The sequence below is a fragment of the Cebidichthys violaceus genome, unplaced genomic scaffold, assembly GCF_023349555.1.
Source record: "Cebidichthys violaceus isolate CVI_PGR_0920_01 unplaced genomic scaffold, fCebVio1.0.p SCAF_9, whole genome shotgun sequence".
Classification (NCBI taxonomy): Eukaryota; Metazoa; Chordata; class Actinopteri; order Perciformes; family Stichaeidae; genus Cebidichthys; species Cebidichthys violaceus.
In genome coordinates this window covers 2,053,187-2,076,791 of record NW_027176975.1, presented here as the reverse complement: position 1 = coordinate 2,076,791, position 23,605 = coordinate 2,053,187, and the positions used below count along the sequence as shown (strand labels likewise).

Genomic DNA, 23,605 nt, shown 5'->3' with positions numbered 1-23,605 from the left:
TCTTTATCAGTGAGTATAATTTCTCATTTATCTTTCTCACATACTTGCCTATCAGACCTGTTATTTATTAACAGTGTTCTATGGGTTATAAACTGTCATCATGTAAATTTGATACATATTCCAGCAATATCTTAATTGTTGTTTTCAATTAGCCTCCAACAATAAACATATATGTATGTGTGTATATACTGTATGTATGTATATATATTTATGTATATATGTATGTATGTATATATATATATATATATTTTTATATATATAAACACACATATATGTATGTATGTATATTTATCTATATATATACATATATATGTGTGTGTATATACTGTATATATATTTCTGTATATATGTATGTATACATATACATACACATATATGTATATATATATACACATATACATACACATATATGTATGTGTGTATACTGTATTTATATATTTTTAAGTATATATGTATTTATATATATGTATGTGTATATACTGTATGTATGTATATATATATACACACATACATACAGTATATACATACACATATATGTATGTGTCTATATGTATGTGTATATACTGTATGTATGTATATATATTTATATATATATATGTATATATATACATATGTATGTGTGTATGTATGAATATATATTTATGTATATATATAGGGGGTGAGGTGTGGGAGGTTGGGGGTGCCCTTTTTCTATTCAAGCCCGAGTCCTTCACACGTTTGCGCACGCGCCTGACACACACTGACCCCCCCCCCCCTCATGCATGGTAAACAATGTGAACGACTGTATGTTAAACGTGTGAGTAATGCTCTGCGCAGCGTTCAACTCTACACGTTATCTCCAGCGGGGTGTTTAGGTGGTCTGGAGAAGACAAACGGTCCTGTTTACATGTCACACATGGCCGCTCTGCCCCTCCCCCGTCCGTCCTCACTTTTTCTCAACCTCGCTGCCAAAATATGTGAAAGTCAATCCGAAGCCCTGCCGCTCGGCTCAGCTCGGCGATCGTGTTATTTTAAACCCGGACAGCCATCATGTCGGGGGCACCGAGCGGCTCCACCGGACTCCGCGAGGATCCACCCCGTGAATCCGTGAAAACAACGCTTCTGTAAAAAGAGACGCCCGAGCGACGGATTCTGAGCTTTTCTTTTTGGTTCCATCCCGCCCCGTCGAGCCTTTTTTTTTTTTTTTTTTTTTTAGATGTCGCTCCCGGTGGTGCTGCCGGGGTCTTGCTGTCCGGTCGTCGGGGCTCCGCAGCTCGCCGAGCAGCCTTACCGAAACCGACCGCGTGGCTTGTCCGCCTCTTCGCGGATCACCGGCGGCGGCGGCGGCGGCTCTCGGCTGCTGCTGCCCGGGCGGCCGCTGCTCTCGCTGGGCTTGTTGCAGCTGCTGCTCGGCGGCTCCATGGTGGTGCTGTGCTTCGGAGCTCTGTCCCTCAGCAACTCGCCCCCCATACGGAACTCCTGTCCCTTCTGGGCGGGCTCCTCGGTGAGTTAGCCACCGGGGCTCGTGTATCACTCGTCGGTGTGCATGGTGTTTAACGGACAACCGTGACTCTCAACTTCCGTCGCTTGCTAAGAGCTCAACACAAGCTATATATATATTTATATCTATATTTATAGATATAAATATATAAACAGTGACAAACGCATTATTTTCAAAACGGAAACCACAACTATATAATGCTGTAATAACGCCTGTTCCCCATGAATACCAGTGACACTGTTACTCAGAGGTATTGTGTCAGATCAACAACCACTGGTAGGCTGTAGCAGATTGTCCAAACTCATTTGGAAGCGTAAACAACGGCAACTATTAAAAGAATTACATGACACACAACCCAAAACTGTCCATCCATCACAGTTTACCGACCGGCTTCAACTACGACCTACTTAAGTTAGTAGTTAGTAACACAAAGTTGTGTTTCTGTGCAATGAGAGCAACAGTCCAGGAGCTCCCGTTTCAGGTTTGGCATCCAACTAAAGTGATGCAGGTCTCTGGATGAAGACCTGCATCAACAACCTGCAGTTTGACCTGCTGCTGAGAAGCAGGACTTGAGACTTGACTTGTCCCAGACTGACGTGAGACTTGCTTTGACAGAACTTGTTGGTTTGACTTCTTCAAATGCGAATGTCGTTTTAACGGGCATCATTCAGAGACTTGCGGCTCGACTTGCCAGTTGCTTATATAGACTCGGTGCTGAACTTGGGCCCGAGACCGGTCGAGATAGACGCCGTACTCGGCTAATGAGCAATATAAAGACGGTGCTGAATGGAGTAATCTTAATAATAAAGTTTTCTTTTTCCATTGTGAACTCCTCTTAAAACCAAGATGGCTGCCTTTACATTTGTATTTGTACTCAATAAAAAAAGGCTGGGTTTGTAATATTTTGCAATTTTTTTTACAAATATTTTTGTTGAAATTGTCTTTTTTAAAATGATGCGTAATCAAGATTACCAATCCTTGCCGTTAAGCAAGCTGGGAATGCGGGACATGTGTACATTATTTCACTTTTGATGGAGCTGAGCCAGCGTTTTCCTCTCTGGCTCCTGGTCTATATTCAAAGCCAGGTGTAACACATCCTGGAAACACAGCGGTACGATGGCGAACAGCGCTCATTTCAGCTCAAAACGCTGGACTACTCCTTTAAACTGTCATCCCTTTTTGATCACTAGTTGAATTATATGGCATTATATCCAAATCATATGTTCATGACAAATGAGAAATGCTTGTTCCCCCCAGTGTCCCGCCGGCTCGTCTTCCACTCACACATCATCTCATTCTCGCTGCCCCTCCAGCCTTTGGAGACGATTAAATTCCCTCACCTCCCGCAGCGGATCTCCTCTTTGCTCGTATTATATGTCTCCATCAATTCAAAAGCTATTTAAGGACAAAGCCTATCCGCTCCAGCTCTCCAGCCTCTGCAGCAACATTCCTGTGCTTCACACCGGGTGTTACACAGTATATAGTATGCGTGTTGTGTTACAGTACGGCAGTGATTTAGTGGTTCTGTATGCTTGGCGGCAGCCGAACACGGAAGTTGGTGGGACTGTACTATAGTGGAGTGAGGAGGGAGCTGTGTATTTGTAGAAGGGAATTGAATGAATACAAAACGAAAGACTAAGAAAACAATGTGTGTAGGTTAAAATGGGGTTTGTTTAGTGTGGTCACTTTTGAGAATATGGATATATAAGGGCTGTGGAGGGATTTGTTAGGTATAGCAGGATGTCATCTGCATATAAACGGATTTTGTGGTGAAGATGTCTTGCTTCTATACCTGTGATAGGAGTGTTCTTCCAACTTTATGAATTTTGATTAAAAATGGTTCGATAATAGGAGAAGGTGGACATGCTTGTCTTGTGCCCCGCTGCACTGTGAAGTGTTGAGAGGTGTGATTGTTGGTTATTAACTGATGAAGATGGTGAGTTGTAAAGAGTTTTCATCCATGAAATGAACGACTCCCCACAAACACATTTTTTGAGGGTTATGAAAAGAAATGTCCAGTGGACTTTATCAAAGGTCTGGTCTGCATCCAGTGGTTATCCAGTATTGAAGGGTTTTCTCTGGGATGAACTGATGAGGTTGAATAGAGGCCACGTGTTGGTGGATGACGTAGCAGGATGGTCAGAGCGGAGGGCATTTTTATGTGTACTGTTGCCATTGCGTCCGTTGTAGCGTGCTGACCTCTCTACATATTTAAACCAACTTTCGGCAAGTCGTGGACTCACTGAGGTGACGTTTTTGCAGTAAAGACTGAACCAAACAGTGGAGTAATGTTGTGACACATAGAGAACCAGAGTAAATGAGTACAACTTAATGCTTCATCCACACACTGGGTAGCCATCAGTAGCAGGTGATGCATTGTTGGAGAAGAAGGCTTCCTCTGAGGTGGTGGGTTGGTCTGACCTGTGGATATTTGGATAAATTTGGAAGTTCAATCCAGCAAGGAAGGAATGGATGTTGATTTTTTTGTTGTTGTGTCTCTTCAACTAATTAGCGAAGAGTTTACCATTGCTATTTTTGTTGTTCTTGTTTTTACCTCTGTTTGGAATATGAAATGATATGTTCTTTAAGAACTGTTTCACCTGTTTCCCGATGTACTGTTTGTGGTATTTCTATGGGGTCATTCAGTTCGATGAAAGATGTCCACTTTCTAGTGAGGAAATTGTCAATTAATGATAACAAAACGACCATCTGGGTCTATTATTGTTGCTTTATTATGGTATGGAATGTTTGAATTGATCAAAATAGTGGCTCCTTTTTTATTTTAGAATTATATGACGCAGAAATAAACTTAATCTATCCATTTTGTTTTTCAGTTTTATACGTTCAGATATGTTTCCTGCAGAAGGCAGAAACTAGGGTTCATTCGAGCAAGATCGTAGCGAATGTTGACTTCAGCTTTCACCCACAGTTCTGATCTCATGAGGCAGGAAACGGCCTGCAAGGCTCGAGGAGGACACCAAAGGACAACTGGCCAATTTATGGTACCGATCCCTATTTACGACCATTATCCCACATTCCAGGAAGTGGCCCTTTTGAACTCAAAACGACAAAAGGAACAACTGTGGTACAAAGGCAGGGGTGTCCAAACTACGGCCCGCGGGCCAGTTGCGGCCCATGGTCCATTTTGAATTGTACTTCTTAGTCTTAACACTAGGTGAGTTACTGTCTTGAACGAGGCAGCTTCTCCACAAAATAAAAGCAATCATAGAAAAGTTTTGCCACAGATGATGACACGTCCTACACCGGTGCCGAGTGAGAACAGAAAGTTAAGCAAATGGCAGCTAGCCAGCTCGCCCCACAACAGTATTTTTTCCGTGCTAACAAAACACAAGAAAAAGCCACCTGGACAAGACCGAGTTTGTGATCCTGTCCACCACTGACAACACCGTGGGGGTGCCAACTCGGAAGGCAAGGAACCTGGGAGTGACCCTGGATGTCAAACTGTTCTTTGCAAGGAGTAGCCCTCTCCTGTTGATTCTTCTATTTCAGGATCGGGATCTGCAACTGCTCTGCAACAAGATTTTGATATTGGAAGTGTTTTTGTTTCTGCTTCGGTCGAATGCAGGTACAATCTAGAAACAATCTGGTCGTCTCTCGACTCCAACTACAGTCTCGCATCTCAAGTTGCAAACCGGAAAGTAAACAACAAGCAGGGCACGGAGAAGAAAGTCCTGGCACAGATATCCGCCGACTAAACCAGAACTCCAGAGTTGTAGCCCCTCTTACCCAGGGGCTTATCCGTCGCCTGACTGATAACGATAGGTTCTGAGACTGCACAGCGATGGACTGGACTCACTTGTATTACAGATTGTTAGATATGTGCATGGGTGTTTGTTTGTTTAATTCTGTGTCGTGTATATTTTTTGTTGCACCACATGAAAGTGAATTTTTCTCTGTCTGTTTCCAGGTCATACTGTCAGGCATCGTAGGCCTCACAACATGGAGAAGGCCCATGCTGTTACTGGTGAGCTTTGGTTCTTGGTTTCCTTCTGTAAAGCAATGATTGCATGATATTGTGTTGCTGTTGAATTAGAATCAAATCATTACCATGGTGGCAGCAACGGATGTTTAACGATACAATAAACGGTGGTTGAGCAGCTGCTTTGTCAGTAAGCCAGCTTCCTGTGACCGCTTCACAATAAAAGCCACCTCGTTGTTCTCCCCAGTTCTTTTATTTTGAAGCAGCAGCAACAGGACATGTCAGGTTAGCATTAGCAGCGACTTATATACGGCTGTAGCAGAGCGAACAGAGTGAGACTGATTCATCCATTGTGACACATTATCCCTTGCATATTAAGAATTATTCCCAGATGGATAGAGCTATTTGTTATGTGTACAGGATGTGTGTGTGTGTGTGTGTGTGTGTGTGTTGCTGTCCTGGGTGCTGAAACCCAGCGCAGGAGGTCGATAGACAGAGGTATTCTATTTTGAAGTAAATTGGTTTTTATAGGATGTCGCTGTAGCGTTTGCGTGAGAGAGATTCTGGTGACGTACAGTGCCTGTAGACACAAAGGGCTCCGTTGGGCCGACAGGTTGCTGATGTAACGTGTCATAATGACGAACGCCGGTTCAGCCGGTTTGCATAACGTCAAACTGGTGTAAGCTCGTGCACCGGACCAAAACCAGCAAAACCAGAAATCAACCCAACACAAGTGTGTCGGGTTACCGTCCGTCTGAAGGGTCCTTTTGTAGAAAAAGATTAAATTCATAAGAATCTTATTTCTTGCATGAATACATTTCTTTCTCCCACTCTTAATCCAACAGTGCTGAAGAAATCCACACTGACTTGTGTCCTCCAGCTTTTCCATTTAAGCCAGAATGTAATAAAATATTGAGCGCACGGAGAGAGCTCATTGATACCAACAGTGTTTGATGGCCCACGAAGCTGGAGGTGTGACACAATGAGACAACGGTGTTCCTTTTGACTTGAGATCATCTTGTCAGACGGGTGGAGACAGCTATTTATAAGTCGGTACCCCCCCCCCCCCCCCCGCTGTGTCCTCCTGTCCTTGAACCATAGACACTGTGACATCACCCATTAGTTTATGGACTACTGTTTTTATAGCTGTGGGCTATCAATACATCAGAAATCAGTATTTAACAAGGTTCACTTTATTCTTAAAGATAATGTAACAAAACGTACTTCTATCTGCCTCCCCCAGCAGGCTTGAGAGAATCATTCATAAACTCTAAATACATCTAGCGCTCTGATATATTTAGAGTTCGTATGTGTTCTGATTAATACATGTAATCTTTCATTTTTAAACAGTAGCGTTATATTATTGTAATTTCGCCCTTTTTACGGCCCATCGCCGAGATGCTGTGCCAACGGTCCACTTGGATAGAGCTTAGCCTCCGTGGTTATCGACTCACTTGTAGACGCGCCGAGCTGCCGAGTCGCTGCCCGAACCCCCGTCACCATTTTCCGCCGCCCGAACTGCTCTGGCGACCTCAGTCTGGTCCCGATGCCGGCCGGCACCACCGACGATCATCAGGTATCCAGCAACCGCGATCAATACAGAAAACCTCAGCCTGAACTCGTGGACTGGATGACTAGCTGGTGAAAGTAACACACGTTCCATAAAATAGACGTGAACATTCCTTCTATATGTTCACGTAAGGTTCACGTAAATGTAACGTCATCTCACCGTCGTCTCACCGTCTCTCACCATGTGTTTTCATCATGTTCATCATGATCTGTTTCTACACAATATGTCCACAGGGGTTACACACATGTGTCCAAACCACAATAATCCATCTTCCCTTCCCTTTTCATCCTACCTCTCTCCCCCCCCCCCCCTCTCTCTCTCTCCCCGTCCCTCCATCTCCAGGTCAATGTGTTTGTCCTGCTGTCTTTGGTGTGTGTGCTCCTTAACCTGGCTGGATTCATCCTGTGCTGCCAGGGAGCCCAGCTGGTGTCCAGTATGACAAGCTGCCAACTGGTGAGGCCGTTACCCGTTTTCTGTGTCTATGTCCAGTTTTGTTTCGGTGAAGCAACCTCCGGTTCTGCCGGAAGTGTCTTAAAAGCTGCATTCTCTCTAGTGTCCAGCAGGGGGCGACTCCTCTGGTTGTATAGAAGTCTAGTCTAAAATGACTCTACTTCTCTCTTGATTTATTCCCTCAGTAAACATTGTAAATGTCTTGAGCCTTGATTGACACATAAGGTTGTCAGTTCTTTGGCCTGCAGCAGGTGGCTCTGGGGGTATATTTCGTCTCTTATTTCTGACTATTTATTGAATAAAATAGATTTATTCTCATGCGTTGATCTTCCTTGAACACACGGCGGTCCGTGTGTGTGTGTGTGTGTGTGTGTGTGTAACTACGTCTGCAGTTTGTCGTATCGTACAGCATCACTCTTGGCTGTGACCCGGTAACGAGAGATCTTTGCCGGTCGGGCTGCAGGGAATGTGATGAGTCTGGTTTTTCCGGGCCGGAGCTCCTCCATGTGACCTTTTGACTCTTCCTGCTGTTGTGTTGTCTTTCCTTCCTCCCCTCTGCCAGGCCTCCACCCCCCCCCCCCCCCACCTCTCTTTCACCGTCACTCTGGTCTCCACGCATCTTGTTGTCCATCTGTCCTGTATGTGAGGGAGCTGGAGGTATAAGAATAGATGGGGGGTCATGCAGTGTTTCTCCCTCCGCTCTAAAAATAGAGGGATGTGTGTGTGTGTGTGTGTGTGTGTGTGTGTGTGTGTGTGTGTGTGTGTGTGGCCCTATTTTCATGTTTATGCAAACTCAAGAGCCTTTGTTAAAAAAATAATAATGAAACGTCAATTCATACCATTAGTGTCACCCTTTCATCTGCATGGTCCTCTACATCTACCGGCTGCAAAGTGGAGGTCACGCCTCTAACTTCATTTGATTGAGTGTGACATTGACGAGCGGTGGGAGTTTTAAAATGTCATACAACACATATATTTCCAAATCTCTATTTTAGACGCGCACGTCTTTCTTTCCCTTCCTTCCTTCCTTCCTTTCTTTCCTTCCTTCCTTCCTTCCGTATCGCACCTGCTTATCTTTCCAAAGTGCGATATGTTCATAATTTACGCACAACGCCGTTAGCCTAGCTTAGCATAAAGACTGTGAACAGGGGAGAATACAATAGAATTTAATGTCATTAAAGGTTAGAGGGGGAGGGGCACCAGAATATTTAGGATTCAGCCTCTCGGGACCATGAACATCCTCAGTAGATGTTGTTGTAGTGTTGTTGTAGATTATTAGAAGAGACCTTGTTCTTTCTGGGACGTCGTGAATCCAGAAACGTTTTAAATGGTATCAAAATCAACCCTCTCTGTGTGTGTGTGTGTGTGTGTGTGTGTGTGTGTGTGTGTGTGTGTGTGTGTGTGTGTGTGTGTGTGTGTGTGTGTGTGTGTGTGTGTGTGTGTGTGTGTGTGTGTGTTGTTGCAGAGCGAGGCTGGAGATGTGTGTTACTGCTGCTCCCTCTCCCCCAGCTCCAAATGTCCCGAGGAGAAGCTGCTGGAGCTGCACCCCGCCCCCTCCTGCGGCACCATGAGGGTCCTGCTCAAGGTACCTCTACCTCTACCTCTACGCGTTCTCCTCGAGCCGAGCCGTTAGACGCTCTCGTTGTTTTGTTTCTCTTTGGAGAAGGTGCGTTTGATTCAAATAGTTAATTACATTTACGGTGTTATCTTGTGGATGAAGGCGGCAGGAGGTTGTGGTCTGATGTCAGTCCAAGACCCCCAAAAGGCTTTTCAACCGTCTCTGATTAATGCAGCGTCTGAGGTGATAGGTCAACACCCCTCCTGCCTTGTTTGATAAAACCCTCGTCCAGTCCTGCACCGGGTACAGTGCGACCCCTATCGAGCCCTTGGTCCGTTGATCAACCGTGGACGACTGTGGACTCCCTTTGACCTGATCTGATTGTGTCTCTTTTGTCCCCCCAGAAAGTGTTGTTTGCGCTGTGCGCTCTGAACGCTCTGACCACGGCCGTGTGCCTCATGGCGGCCGCCCTGAGATACCTGCAGATCTTCACCGCAAGAGCGCAGTGCCCGGTATGACCACACACACACACACACACACACACACACACACACACACACACGCAGTGTCGGCCCATTAACTACAACGGGTCGGTGTGGCAGCCTCCCGCCCTGTACTAGCGTTTAGCATGATGTGTGATGTCACGTGTCCCCCTGGTCTGTGATAGGACGAGCACAGGGCCGCTGTCGAGGAAAGGGAGGAACCCGCTCAGGTGCCAGACCCGGATGAGTTTGTGGCCCCGGCCCCTCCCCCATCCTACTTCTCCACTTTCTACTCGTACACGCCACGCCTGGCTCGCCGGTAACAACCCCCCCCCCCCCCCCACACACACACACACACACACACACACTTTCATCTTCAGTCCTGTTGTTGGTGGACTCGCTCTCCAGTTTGTCAGTTTGACTTGCGTGTTTCAGGATCCTCGGGGACAGCGTGATCCCTCTCCCTCACATCTACGGGACCCGGATCAAAGGGGTGGAGGTCTTCTGTCCGCTAGACCCCCCGCCGCCGTACGAGGTCGTCGCCGGCAGCTCCGCCGACGCAGCCGCACAGGTGCGCTCCAAATACAAAAGGATTAAAGGGACAGTCCAAAACATTTTAAAAGTCAACGGCAACAAACAATGACCAGGTCCCTCGAGATAATCCACAGATGCCTTTCTGACCTGCTCAGGCTCATGAGTTCTGAGCGTAGAGAGACGTTTAGAATTTGCCAACACTCTGTGACGACCTCCTCACTGTTTGTTCCTTTCAGGAGACAGAGATCGCTCTGACGGAGGTGACGACGAACCCGACTCCACCAGCAGCGTCATCTGCTCCAGGTAGGAGGACACATCTCCACACACACCCTGGGGCGGGGCAGGCCTGATTCTATGCTGACCGGACATAGAGCTCCAGAGTGTGTCTTTGTACCGCCCTCTGGAACAAAACGCTGACGCGGCGCCGGTGTCATTTGTAATAAACTGTCCGGCTGCTTCGCTTGTGTAAGCAAACTATGTAGACATGTTTTGCTTGTTTTATCATTTTTAGTTGCTGCCACTTCTCTAAAGGTTGATTTGTGTCAGGGCTTCATTGTCTGCGTGAAAGCTTTACTGTATGTGTGTGTGTGTGTGTGTGTGTGTGTGTGTGTGTGTGTGTGTGTGTGTGTGTGTGTGTGTGTGTGTGTGTGCCACAGTGGGTTTTCTTGGCTACGGTTTACCTCAGTGTTTACATGCACACTCATATTTCACTATTATTATTTTACTGTATTTCTTACTAAAGTATACAGAGAGGCGAAGTCTCTCTGTATAGCATGACAGCACGGTGGAGTTAACGAGCTAACGTTAGCACGACAGCACGGTGGAGTTAACGAGCTAACGTTAGCACGACAGCACGGTGGAGTTAACGAGCTAACGTTAGCACGACAGCACGGTGGAGTTAACGAGCTAACGTTAGCATGACAGCACGGTGGAGTTAACGAGCTAACGTTAGCACGACAGCACGGTGGAGTTAACGAGCTAACGTTAGCATGACAGCACGGTGGAGTTAACGAGCTAATGTTAGCCAGCTAACTTGTCTGATAAATGAGCTAAACAAACAACTTAATGCTTCACCTACACACTCTAGTCACAGCATCGTTAACAGTCTTATCACTAACAGTGGTTCATGACGTAGATTAGTCCCAAACGGCCGGCTCTATCTCAGAACCGGCCTTGAAGCACTTGGGCTGATTTTGATGGCATTTTGAGGCCGTTTTAATCATGAAATTAATTAATCACGGCGCAGTTACTCTATCAGCGTCTCTGGGTCTGATGTGTTTCCTCAGAGCATCCGCCCATCTTCTGTGACAACTTGTTCTAATAGCACCACCTGTCTGTATTCGGTCTTAGACGGGAGTCCGCAAATGGTATCGGCATCACCGGGCACCAAGCCCCAGATCCTGCCTCCTCCTCCGCCTTCCCCACCACCCCCTCCTCTTCCACCTCTTCCTCCTCCTCCTCCTCCTCAGCAGCAGGAGCCCTCTCCCGCACTGACCCACTGGAGGAAGGCGAGGATCCAGCGCTCCAACAGTGACCCAGTGTTGATGGACCTTGCTGCTAAAGGTTGGCTTGTTTGCAAATGTAGTTGGATATACCGATAACAGGGGTTGTTTAGGGAACCTGAACCATCTTCTTCCCCTCTGCTGTCCGCCATAGTGCTGAGCAGCAGCGACGCCCCCCAAGCCCCGTCTCCTCAGACCACAGATTCCTCCACCCAGACCTCCCAGCCCACGCTGGCCGCCTGTGCCCAGGGCCAGGTCACGCTGCGACGGGGCACCAACAACAACGGCGGCGGCGGCAGGGCTCCCCGTCGGCCCCGGCCCTCCTCCATGGTGGACTACCAGAGCTACCGGCACACGCAGCAGCTGGTCAGGAAGATCCTGGAGCAGCCGGCCGCCCAGGGGCTCGCCCCCGAGGTCCAGGAGCTGGTGGACAGCATACGGAATGTCCTGCAGTCGGACCAGGAGCACATGGAGGAGGCTGTGCGCTGTGCCAGCTACATAGAACAGGTCGGAGTTCATACAGAAACATACAAGCATGTGATACAAACATCTTTGTTGGGGAGTCCAACCATTTAGTAGTTTACTTGAACAGGAGCGTAACACAAATGATTGGTTGGCTTTCAGGTGTTCACTGATTCACAGATGGGTCCCGGTCAGCCTAAACCGCCCCAGCAGCCAGCGGGCAGTCACTCCCAGACTTTCCCTCGCCCCCCGAGGAGGAGGAGGAGGAGGCCCGGTCTGCTGCACCTGCAGAGCTGCGGGGACCTCAGCTCCTTCACCTGCGAGTCTGTGGAGCAACGAGGAAGAGCGGGGTCGAGGGCGGCCTCGAGAGGGGGTTCGGGGGCGGGGTCGAGGACAGGGTCCCGCCTGGACCACCCTGAACGCCCGCACAGTCTGATCGGAGTCTTTAGAGAGACGGTGCTTTGAGGGACAGCCAATTGTGAAACAACAAACCTGTTGGACTAAGGAGGATCTGAGAATGTGTGATGTGTGCAGATGAGTTTGTATGAGTGCATTTCTTGACAATTTACTGGTGAAATACAGAAAATAGGGCAAAAACACCTTGTATTGAAACATAATACCCAGCATTCAATGTGTTGTTTGCTATGAGATTATTTTGACATCGTAATAAGTTTGAATTTGTTCCCGTCTATGATAATAAACTGAACCCTCACCTGTGGATTATCAGTTACTTCGGTTTGTACTTGCTGCCCACACCATCTTTAATTTACAACGAGGAACTTTCATTTCTGTTGTTGATTTTGGCGGCCCCCTGTGGACAGAAGCGGTAGCGTTTCCGACCACCAGAGTCCCTTTAAAAAACCTCTCATGTTACCTCTAGCAGGCGTCTGATGGGCTGGCTCTCCCGTGCCTCCCTTCCCTCCAGCGGGCCTCGCAATAGTGGTGATTTTTTGATACTTTGGAGCTCCCTTTTTTAAAATCGATAATTTTAAGATAAAGCACCCGTACCGTACCGCCACGAATAGACAAGCATCAAGATCCAAGCGGCTTGACGGCAGTCTCATTTTGCTGCTACTTCACGTTATGAGGAGCGTTTATTTACTCCTTAAATACCGTAATATATCAAAGCAAAGCTTTGCAAAAGACAAGTTTGCGCAAATTCGTCACTTTCTGAAGTTGCAGTGAACCGATTCGAGAGGTTGTAATCGTTGCTTTGCCATTTGTGATGAATAATAGACGAGTAAATGTTGAATTACACGTTTGCAGCTGTCATTTTATTTACATAAATATCAATTTACACACTTTTGAATATTTTTTCTGTGACTTCACATTTTTGCGAAGCTTACTGCCTTCAGTGTAAATGCTTGTTTGATACTCTTTGCTTTACCATTTGAGTTCAGTTTAAATAACCTTAACAGTCAACACTGCTTTTTTTTTCATCCAAACAAGGACGATCAAAACGTTTATTTGCAATGAATTTAACGCATTATCTGCAACGTGTGAAGCGCTCTGGTGTGAATCCACAAACCTTAAGTTTCCCTGCCGCTGTAGCACATCGTTTGAACATCTGTACTTCTGAATATGAACGGCCAAACCCACGGGTGATACAGACCGTCAACCAATTTGACGGAAAGTGGCGATGCATGTATACACCAACCCCAACGTGAGATGTTGGAAGCAGAGCTATCTTTGGGAAGCAAGATTTATTTCTACCCACTCAATTCAACTCAAAAAGCAGAGGATTGTTTCAGTCTAGTAACCACTGGGTTGTGGGCCCAGCATACTTTCATTGCACAACTCTGTTGCAGAGCACCCCAGATGGGACTTGAACCCACAATCCCTGGCTTAGGAGGCCAGTGCCTTATCCATTAGGCCACTGGGGCTCTGATGGTGTGGTCAGAGAGTCCCTGTTTGCAGCATGGACTGTTGTTCCTAACACGTGGACTGACATACAATGAATGATATTCCGCTCCGCTACTCTGCTTTTCATCACCCCACATGAGACTCAGAAGTCTTTGTATGCACTGAAAATATGGGGAACATGAGACCAATACATTGATGTCGCGAAGCAAAAACAAATGCTATGGTGCTCAGAAGTCTTTGTATGCAGCACTGACTGTTGTTCCCGACATTTGCAGTGTGGACTGACATAAAATGAATGATTTGTAGAAACTATTATCCTTTTAGTGAGCAAAAAGGATAATAACACTCTATTAGTAGGCCTATGTTAACCCATTCAGAGTGACTACAATTGTTGGATTAATCCATGTCACCATGTCAGTCAGCGACACTGAAATGCTGTTAGCAGAAGGTGATTTCGATCCACCAATCTCTGGGTTATGGGCCTAGCCTGCTTCCGCTGCGCCACTCTGCTGTTTAAAGTTCAAATCAAGACAATTAGGGGACTTTGACTGAAGCTTTATTATATATTGTTTAATCTCATTATGCTCAATGCAAACGTCTAATTGCTGTAACACCTACTGTGAACATCTGGGTCCTTGCACACCAAACAACAATGCAACAATGAAGTTTGACCCATTTATCGTAGTTGTTTTGTAGCATTATCATGCTAATGTTCCTGACTGTAACATGCATGCTGATTGAATATTTGAGTGACTGTGACACAGATTTAGTTTGCATGGGATTTTATTTTATGCATAACAATGAAATCTTAAATGCAATTTTTTAATTGTTGAAAAACTGAAGAAACAATTAATGCCAAGTCGTTATATTGTCTTATAAGATATATTAAGGCAAATAAAACATAAAAGCAGGTTAATGTTTTAGCTTGATTACAATGTTAAGGGTATCCAACATACAATATGTCAGAAATTGAATCTCATCTTCCATCATTGTTTCAGGGACAGGGTGTGGGATCAGGGAGAGGTTCACAGGGATCCACCACACTCCTTACTTCTGCCATTTGGACACTTTTGTAGGTCCCAGAGATGGACGTCCATGTGGTTTCCCCGTTGCTGTAGGTGCGGCTGACGCGTGCAGTGAAAGGGATGTCTGCCCCGTACTGATACCCCACCATACTGACACCGCAGGAGTGGTTTGGTGGGACATTGTGCGTAACATTAAGAGTGTGGGTGTTGGACTCACTATAAGTTGTCCCCTTGGTGAACTGGAAGGTCATTGACGCACTAAGCTGAATTTGTGTCTCAGCAATTAAGGGGAGTTTGGCAGTCATGCTGATCTGGGCGCCCGCTGTGATAGAAAAGGTGATCTCCCACGTTTGATCCACTTTGTTCATCTTTGAGAGGGAAGCTGTCCCTGTCACTGTCTGGCAGCCCCTGTTGGTGATGGCAGACTTGCGCATGGTCTCTGGAGGATACTCAATGGGTTTAATGCCATCAGTCTTATACTTGACATCAGACAAGTGCTCCTTGTATACATCTTTGGTAAAGGTCAGGACCTGGTAGGACCTGGACCAATACTCTGAACCGCTCCAGGGATAGTAAAAGACCTTATCTTCAACATCCACCTTTCCAAGACCATACATGTTCTTCCCAACATATCTTTGGCAGGTAGTGCAGGTCTTGACTGAATTCGGAGGCACTGAACCGTCGTACCCTTCCTTCCATTCCAGAAACTCAAAGTTGTCTTTGTTGACCAGGATTTGAAATGGGGTGCCAACAAACCCAGACCCCCCATGGGTGTAGTGGCAGTAAGGAATCGAATCCATGCCAGGGTTGTAGAAGCCGGAGTTGTACCAGAATTGGCAAACGTAGTCGGTGCGTTTAACATATCCGTTGTAGATTGAGACTGCTCCATTGGGGAGAGAGCCATTAAAGGTCTGCCATTCTAGATTGGTTTGATTATTGTTGAGCTGGAGATCCTTCTCTGAATAATTCTCAATCCCTACACGAGTTGGAATAGCCTGGTTTGCCGTTCCGGTATCAGTGATAATCGGAACTATGTCCTCCAGATTTGGACCAAGAACAGAATTGTTTAAAAAAAAAAAAGAAGGAAAGAGACACAGATGGGAACAAAGTTTATGTATAAACCAAATGACATCAGTACTCAATCAAATCTTTCCTAATCCTTTTTAAACTAAGTTTTGAAGAATTCTTTATCGGACAATTCACAATTAAAGTGATGTCAGCAACTGTAATTTCCAGAGAACTTGGATATCTGAGACAGGAAAAGCCTGCAGTGACTCAACAAGGGCAACAGAGTTTTAAAATGCCTTTTAAGGTGTACATTTTTAAAAACTGTATACTTTGTATCTGTGTGGACACGTACAACAGAAACAATGACTTCTCAAAGTAACAGATGGTTTCACGCGAACAACAACCAGCAAACGGACCAGAAGTAAACCTTCACAGAGCTCGAAGCAAAGCAACACCACTCTGCGTGCCCAATTCAGGTTCATTGGTTCCCAACCTTCTCAGAGTTTTCCTTTGCAGGATACAGTTCTTGAAAACCACTGAGATGTCTGAATGTTTTGTATAACTAGACTCCCAATCAACGCTTTCTTGTGTTTTCATCTCCTTATATTGTAAAGTGACGCTAAGCAGGAACTCCACCTTCATCGTTACTCCACAAGAGTTAAATTTATTTTTTTACCGTGAAACCAAACATCAAGTATGTATAAATAAATACGGAATTAGCTGTTGATTGAATAAGCTCACTGAGCATGCTCAGAATATTCTTTTATGGTATTTGAGGTATTGTTGACGTAGCCTTTATCACCACCTACTGGCCCAGTGTAGCGCTTGGAGACGTTTTTTTGTGTCAAATGAAGAATTTCAGTTTAAATATTTTCTATGGTCATGTCTTTTTTGCTTCCTACATTTGTGCTAACACACTTTATATCCTCATCAAGTTATGCACAAATGGCGAAACTTGGAAATGGAGGCGTTTGAATTTTCAAATGTGATTCAGCAACGCTTAACGCACCACAGATTTAATCACCACTGAGATCTTCAATCGTCAGCACATCAAACCGAAATGATTTGCATGTCTTTGCAACACTTGCAACTTAAATCAATTGAAATTAAATCCGTGTTCAAGCAACATGGAAGACTCACACTGTAATGTCAGTTTCAGTTTACCTGGTTTGTAGTACTTCTCACAGCTGTCTAGGCCTGCTGAGGTCAGAGCTGGCAGCGCCAACATCAGCAACACAGACAGCTTCATCTGCAGATGAAACAGAACAAAACCACTGCAGTGAACCTACCAGCAGTTTGTAGCATTATACCAAAATTAAAATGAAGGCAGTGTTTGGTTTATTATATTATTTGTCATTCATTTTATTAAAAAAAAGAACTTAACGCAGACAAAAGCAGCAGAATCACTTTGGTGGATTTATGGGAAAGTTGCAAAAACTTACAGTCACGACGTTCAAAAGTCCAGCGGAGGGTCAGGCAGGCAGGTACGCAACAGTTGGGTTCAAGCAAACAGGTAACAGATGCTAGAGAACAAAGACGTGATGCACACTGAAGCTTTGATAGACGGTCAGTGACTGTGGTGAAGAGGCGGTTATAAGAGGTGCAGATACGGAGATGGGCGGGGAAAGTTCAGGTGAAGGTGACTTTCAAACATGTTCTTCTAGGTTGTTTGTAGTTCTCCCTGGGTGTGTTCTTTTATGTTCATATATGGTCTTTGTTCTGGAGCTGTGTAGTATGGAAGCCTAATGAGGACTTCTTCAACACAATAATGCAAACTTGAAAATGAAAAATGAATTCCGCAGTAGCATTATAATTTTCCACAAATGTATGTGTTATTTGAGTTGAGATGAATATAAAAAGACAATTATTCCATTTAAAATTTTTTTTTTAAGGCTGTTCTATGACCATAATAAGATGGAAAAGAAAAAAGCTACATAATGCAATATGAACAATGTAACCTGATTTTCCATTAACAATGTTTATGTCAAAATGAAAAAGATATTGCAATTTTCGAACATTTTGATAATTATGGCCAAAAACATGATTTTACCACCAAAATCTAATCTACCTTTTTGTTCCAAATTTGAAGAAGTTAGCTCAACGTTTCCTGAGATATCGAGTTCACAAGAATGGGACAGACGTGAAGTGTTTTACTGTCATGAGTCACAGGGTCAAGAAGATAGTTTTTCCCAGTAGCTTTATCTGTGGTATGACTTTTTTCACATAATTTCTTTGCAGTTAAAGAATGACAGAGATTCTTCCCCCGCCCCCTCAGTCATTGAACATTGATCTCAAAGACAGGGCTTTACCTGAAACCCTCTCGCTGTGTTAATCTTTGTGGAATCTTTCAGCGAACGTTTAAGGAGTGTTGAGAACTGTCGATGTCAGCAACTCAGAATTTGAACTGTGAAACTCCAATGACACTGGCAATAAACGGCTATAAACATGCTCTCCAGTGGTTGAACTAGAAATCGAGAACACGAGAACTTAAATTCATTATCAGGTGACAATCTACAGAGTAGGACAATTTACACTGAATTAACTCTTTGGGCGACATGTTAGTCTGTAAGACAGCAAAATCATAGGTTTATATGCGCTGGTTCATTTGGACTATTTTCTTCCATAAGTAAGTAAGATTTATTCATAAAGAGCTTTTTAGACATTAGTCACAAAGTCCTAAACAGCAGCGGAATTACAAACGAAAATAACACAATGTGACCAAATGAGGGCCAATAATTTACATTTAAGAAGACAGAAAAAACTGAAAGTACACAATTAAAACACGGTTTAAAGCAGGCCTAGGGCACGAGTTTTACCCAAACTATATCCACTGCGTCTGTTCTTATTAGTAGTCGTCATTTTCCATCATTATTCTGCTCACTACTTTCGTTATATGAATAATTTCAATTTTAATTGTGATTTTGGGCTATTCAAAATAAATTTAACTGAATAAAAATGCATGTGATTTAATTAATTTAAAGCCGATTTCATTAAAAGAGTCTTGATATGATGAAAACAGAGACAGGAAGAGCCATTTTGTTTTTAAAAAATCCTTTATTAATCAATTAAGGAATCTGTGGAAGCAGACCAGACAAAAGATGAAAGGAAAACAAGCAAACTAATTCAAACACATAAAGACGTTCAACCACCTTTTCACAGATCAGAGAGAAAACTAGAATCAGCCCCGCGGTTGTATGCCTTTGCCGACTAGTTTGCAGTATACAACCCCGCCCGTCCAAAATGTCATCACTTCATTATTTCATCCTATTAGACATTTGTGTGGAATTGTCATAATTAGCATATACGTTCTTAAGTTATGGCCAAAAACATGATTTTACCACCAAAATCGAATCAGTTCAACCTTGAGTCCATGTGGACCTTTTTGTTCCAAAATTTGAAGAATTTAACTCAACGTTTCCTGAGACATCGAGTTCACGAGAATTTCCCAGTAGCTTTATCTGTGGTATGACTGATGATGATTTGATTTTCATGCTGTGCGATTGTGTGAACGTTTTCCACATAATTTCTTTGCAGTTAAAGAATGACAGAGATGAGATATCATTCAGCTGTCAGGCAGTGTGAAGAAAAGCAAAGGGTTGGACATTTTTCCACAGAAGCATGAAGACATAGAAAAAAGTCTGTTTATTGCTGTAGGACAGGGCTCACTGATAGGTGGACCGCGGACCTGGACTTATAACCGGGTAGATAATTGAAAATTATTACATTTTCATTGAAGCGCATTCATTCGCTGCCCAACGAATTTACGCTGTAAAGGAGAGAATAGAACTGAAACAAGTGGGTTCAATAACCACAGATAAAGTTCCTGCACACAAAGTTCTCTTTGTAGAGGAGAAGAAGAATATAATAGCATGTTTTTATTTTCATTGAGATCACTTCACACCTGAGTGAACTGAATTTAAAGCTGCAGGGCAAAGACAAGTCAGTTTGTATATATTCATAAACACTTGTTCAGTAGTCATCCTTTATTTCAGAAGGTTAGTCTGAAAAAAGTGAATTTATGCACCCAATTAAAAAAGCAATAATTTCCACACAGCTTAAATGAGAATGTTCATGAACAGACAAGATAGTGAGCGAGAGTGAGCAAAGAAAATACTGTAAATCATTTTTTGTGTTTTTGTTTGGTTTTAAGTTATTCTTATAGAATTTGCTTTTGTTGCTGCAAGAAGTCAATCCTGGAGGACAAAATAAGAACAAATATGTTGTGGTTTCAATGTTCAATAGAACTTTACTATGTTTTCTATGTGTCTTTTGTAAATGTTGAGACACAAAAACAATCCTGTGGCAATTACAATCTTTCTCCATTTGTTTCTTTTTGAGCCATAAATTCTCACTACAGTAGAAGTAGTCCCTAGAGGAATTTCAAAGAGATGTATTCATATTCTTAAAAAGCTGAAATATCTCAGATATCCAGCAGGTGGCAGTGCAAGATCACTAATTTCTCACCAGACATTGTAGCTGGTGTGCCAGTCCCCATCTCAGTATCTCACACAGCAGTGCAGTAGTGCTTGAACATGATATTATATCATATATTACATTGCATAACATCCACACATGTCAATTTGAATGTAGAAGTACTAACAAATGCTCTTCTTCTACTTAAACTTGTGTCGTGATATTTTTGTTTCTTGAAGACCAAGTGACGGAGCAAACTCAACCCCCCGATGAAGACCATGAGATCTGGCTGAAGGCTCCGGGAAAAAGCTAGTAAGCTAGAGTGGATTTTGGATTTCTCAAGGTTTATTAGATCAAATGCAAGCAGAGAGCGCGGGCACATCAAGTTTATCTTCATCCGTCTTCTTACTCACGATAAATGACTCTATTTTAAAGTTTTTATTACACCTCGTTTAAGCCGCTGGGCAGCATTGTTTTTAATTTTTTACCATCTTTGGGCTCTGGACCACCAGCACCCCAGACTCAAGTCCCTAGATCATTAGATTGTCTTTGCCATGTCTCCGGAAGTGCACATATAATTCTGTTGCCTTCTCCATGCGATCGATACAATATATATGTTTATAGTGTGTTTCTTGTCTGTCCAACATATAATTTATTACAAATTTTACACTCGATCCCATACACCAGATTTGACGAACCCAGTTGGAAGGTTTGCCAGACCGGAGCACTGAGACATTTGTAATGTATTTGACCGATCTAAAATGTGTGTCATTTTGTTGTTGTTTTCCACTACTTAAGGAGGCATGAACCAACAGATCCTTTAGATTTGTATTCCTCTTAAAGGCTGATGTCCTAAAAAGACATGTCCTACTGTAGCCCCTTGTTCTGAGGGCTTTAAAGAGCACTCTTGTTGCCACCTCGACCTCACCCGGTCTTGTACATATTCTAAACCTTGTCAGTTGGGATTTCACGATAAGTATGTTTAGGATGGTAACTTGTTTTATGCAACAAGGCATGGGTGTCAGTTGATTTAAAGTATACTCTAGTCCCCAGACAACCCCCCGACCATCATCCCCCCTCATCCTAAAAACTTCAGTATCCCAAAATTTGATGATCTCAGTTTGTAAATTGTACTTTACAGTGATCGAATTATGGTGTCCATTCAGTATCCGACTCTGAGTGGCTCTAGACTCCAAAAATATCATCCAAGTACCGGATGTCCAATAATGGGATCTTACAGCATTTGGGCAAGACAGTATGCTCCCAATCAGTATGATCCTATATATATATATTGGCATATGCTGGAGCAAACGTCTTTCCCATGGCTGTCCCATGTACCTGGAGATAATGTCTGGAGTCAAATTCAAAGTTGCTCTGTGTCAGACCCAGTTCCAAAAGAGAGAGAAGGGCTTCATCCGGTCTAGACGGGTCAGGATATTTATTAAAAATCTGTCTCACTGCTCTAAGGCCTAGTTGAGGATCTATATTGGTATCCAGCGCATCTATGTCGATAGTGAAGAGCATTGCTCCAGGAGGTACATCGATTGTTTTGATCTTATTAACAAAGTCATAAGTGTCCTTCACATAGCTAGGATGTTTTCTGAGATAAGGGATTTATTTTTTTGTTTCGGAGAGATATATTTATTTTCATATAGTTTTACAACAATCTCCCGGATCTTGCTCTGCGTCTCCAATTGAAGAGAGCAAGTCAGAGGTACATAATGTCTAGCATTATTTAGTTGTCTGTTAGCCTCTGTGAGGTATTGGGTTTTGTCCATAATAACTATTTTCGATCCCTTATCCGCAGGTTTTATAACAATGTCCTGGTTTCGTTTTATTCTATTTAATGCTTGTCGTTCTTCTATTGACAGATTGTCCTCTCCTATGGTTCTAAACGAGATGTTCTCGACCTCTCGAATGTCACGCCTAATCAACTATTTAAGAGGTTCAGAAACTGAATCCCACTCAGGTTCCCACTTTGAGGGTTCGATAAATGATCAACGATCAACCAATATACCACATACACACGATATGTGGGCTCTTATTGTGAAAGGCCCCGATCACACTAAGAGGCGTCGCAACAGGTGCAACCTCACCGTTTAAAAAAAACACCCCTTGACAAAGCAGGTCAGGCTAAACGGCGTGGTGCACCTGTGGAACGTGTTCAACCAATCGTATGTGTTTAACAAAATTTTTTTGAAAACCGCCCTACCACATCAACCGGCATCAAAACAGGAAGTGAGTGGTAGAGCCCGCCTTTTGCTTGATTTGATCGGGGCCAAGTGTGGCATTGACGAGCGATGCGACTCCGCTGCTGGCGCTAAAAAGTTGAGAATATTTAAACTTTTATGCCCATCTAATCATTATCAGGGCCGAAGGGAAGAACGGACGGGTCGGATCTGGTCTGCGCTCCCTTTGTCAAGGTCTATGAGAGAAGTAAAGTTTGCCGTCTTGGTTCGGACCAAGAGTGTATAAAGAGGACAGACTGCGGAGCCTCCGGGTTGTTAATCCCATTCTGCACAACTTGATTGGTTGACGATGCCTTTATTTGCGGTTTGAAAGCTTAACTGCTGTTTTAGTCACCATTGTTTAGCATGTTAGCATGCTTGCATTTGCTAATAAGCTCTGAACACAGCACTGTACAGCTGAGGCTGATGGGAATGTCATTCATTTGTTTTTAATGGTAGTGGAAAAAATGTAAAGTCACAGGATCATTTAAATTAATCCGATTCATCCTGAAGGGAACAGAACCAGATTTCATGGCGATTCAATATTTGTCGGGACATTTCACTCAAAACCGATATTTGTCAACCTCATGGTGGTGCTACAAGAGAAGTCAGGGGATCACAGAAATCTGAAGGATTCATCCTCTGGGGAACAGATGAATCCACATACAAAATTCCATAATCCATAGTTGAGGTATTTCTGTCCATACCAGAGGTCTTCAACAGGGGGTCCGTGACCCCTATGGAGTCCGGAGGTACTGCAGGGGTTCCGCGAAATTTTTGGTTGATTAGAATTTCTTTTTCTTTTTTTTTTTCAAAGCATGAATCTGTCCATTATTTTAATAGTTCAGTATTGTATGCAAGATAACGGGTATGTTTGTACATGGCAGTGGTACTAATAGGCCATCACTCATTTTCATTTCCACATTTATGTTTAAAATAAAAACGTCAGTTTGAATAGCTTGTATGCATGATTATCATACAGTGTGTTCATAAATGTCAGTGTCACAGCCTCCCTACTCACTGTACCTTTAAAATAAAAACATGAAGATATGAACCTGTGTATTATTTGAATAGCTTAGTATTGAATGCA

General features: G+C 43.7%; 2 protein-coding genes and 1 non-coding gene across 4 annotated transcripts; 1 reads left to right on the top strand and 2 right to left on the bottom strand.

Moving 5' to 3' along the window:
* Positions 1-824: 824 nt before the first annotated feature.
* fam189a2 (family with sequence similarity 189 member A2) lies at positions 825-12,696 on the top strand. 2 transcript variants are annotated; one of them, XM_068703537.1, is made up of 11 exons: positions 825-1,483; positions 5,409-5,465; positions 7,333-7,443; positions 8,906-9,025; positions 9,403-9,510; positions 9,666-9,799; positions 9,916-10,051; positions 10,251-10,317; positions 11,365-11,577; positions 11,671-12,023; positions 12,141-12,696. In XM_068703537.1, the coding sequence occupies exons 1-11, from the start codon at positions 1,196-1,198 to the stop codon at positions 12,441-12,443; spliced, it is 1,890 nt and encodes a 629-aa protein (XP_068559638.1). In that variant the 5' UTR covers positions 825-1,195; the 3' UTR covers positions 12,444-12,696. The 2 variants fall into 2 exon arrangements, with proteins under 2 accessions (XP_068559638.1, XP_068559639.1); XM_068703538.1 differs by lacking the exon at positions 7,333-7,443.
* Positions 12,697-13,788: 1,092 nt separating this feature from the next.
* On the bottom strand, positions 13,789-13,861 carry trnar-ccu (transfer RNA arginine (anticodon CCU)). The gene has a single exon. It is a non-coding gene; the product is annotated as a tRNA-Arg (tRNA).
* Positions 13,862-14,827: 966 nt separating this feature from the next.
* On the bottom strand, positions 14,828-21,811 carry LOC137867107 (natterin-3-like). Its single transcript, XM_068703541.1, has 3 exons — positions 21,746-21,811; positions 17,066-17,123; positions 14,828-15,926 (listed from the first exon to the last, which is right to left on the bottom strand). The coding sequence occupies exons 1-3, from the start codon at positions 21,809-21,811 to the stop codon at positions 14,836-14,838; spliced, it is 1,215 nt and encodes a 404-aa protein (XP_068559642.1). The 3' UTR covers positions 14,828-14,835.
* Positions 21,812-23,605: the final 1,794 nt, after the last annotated feature.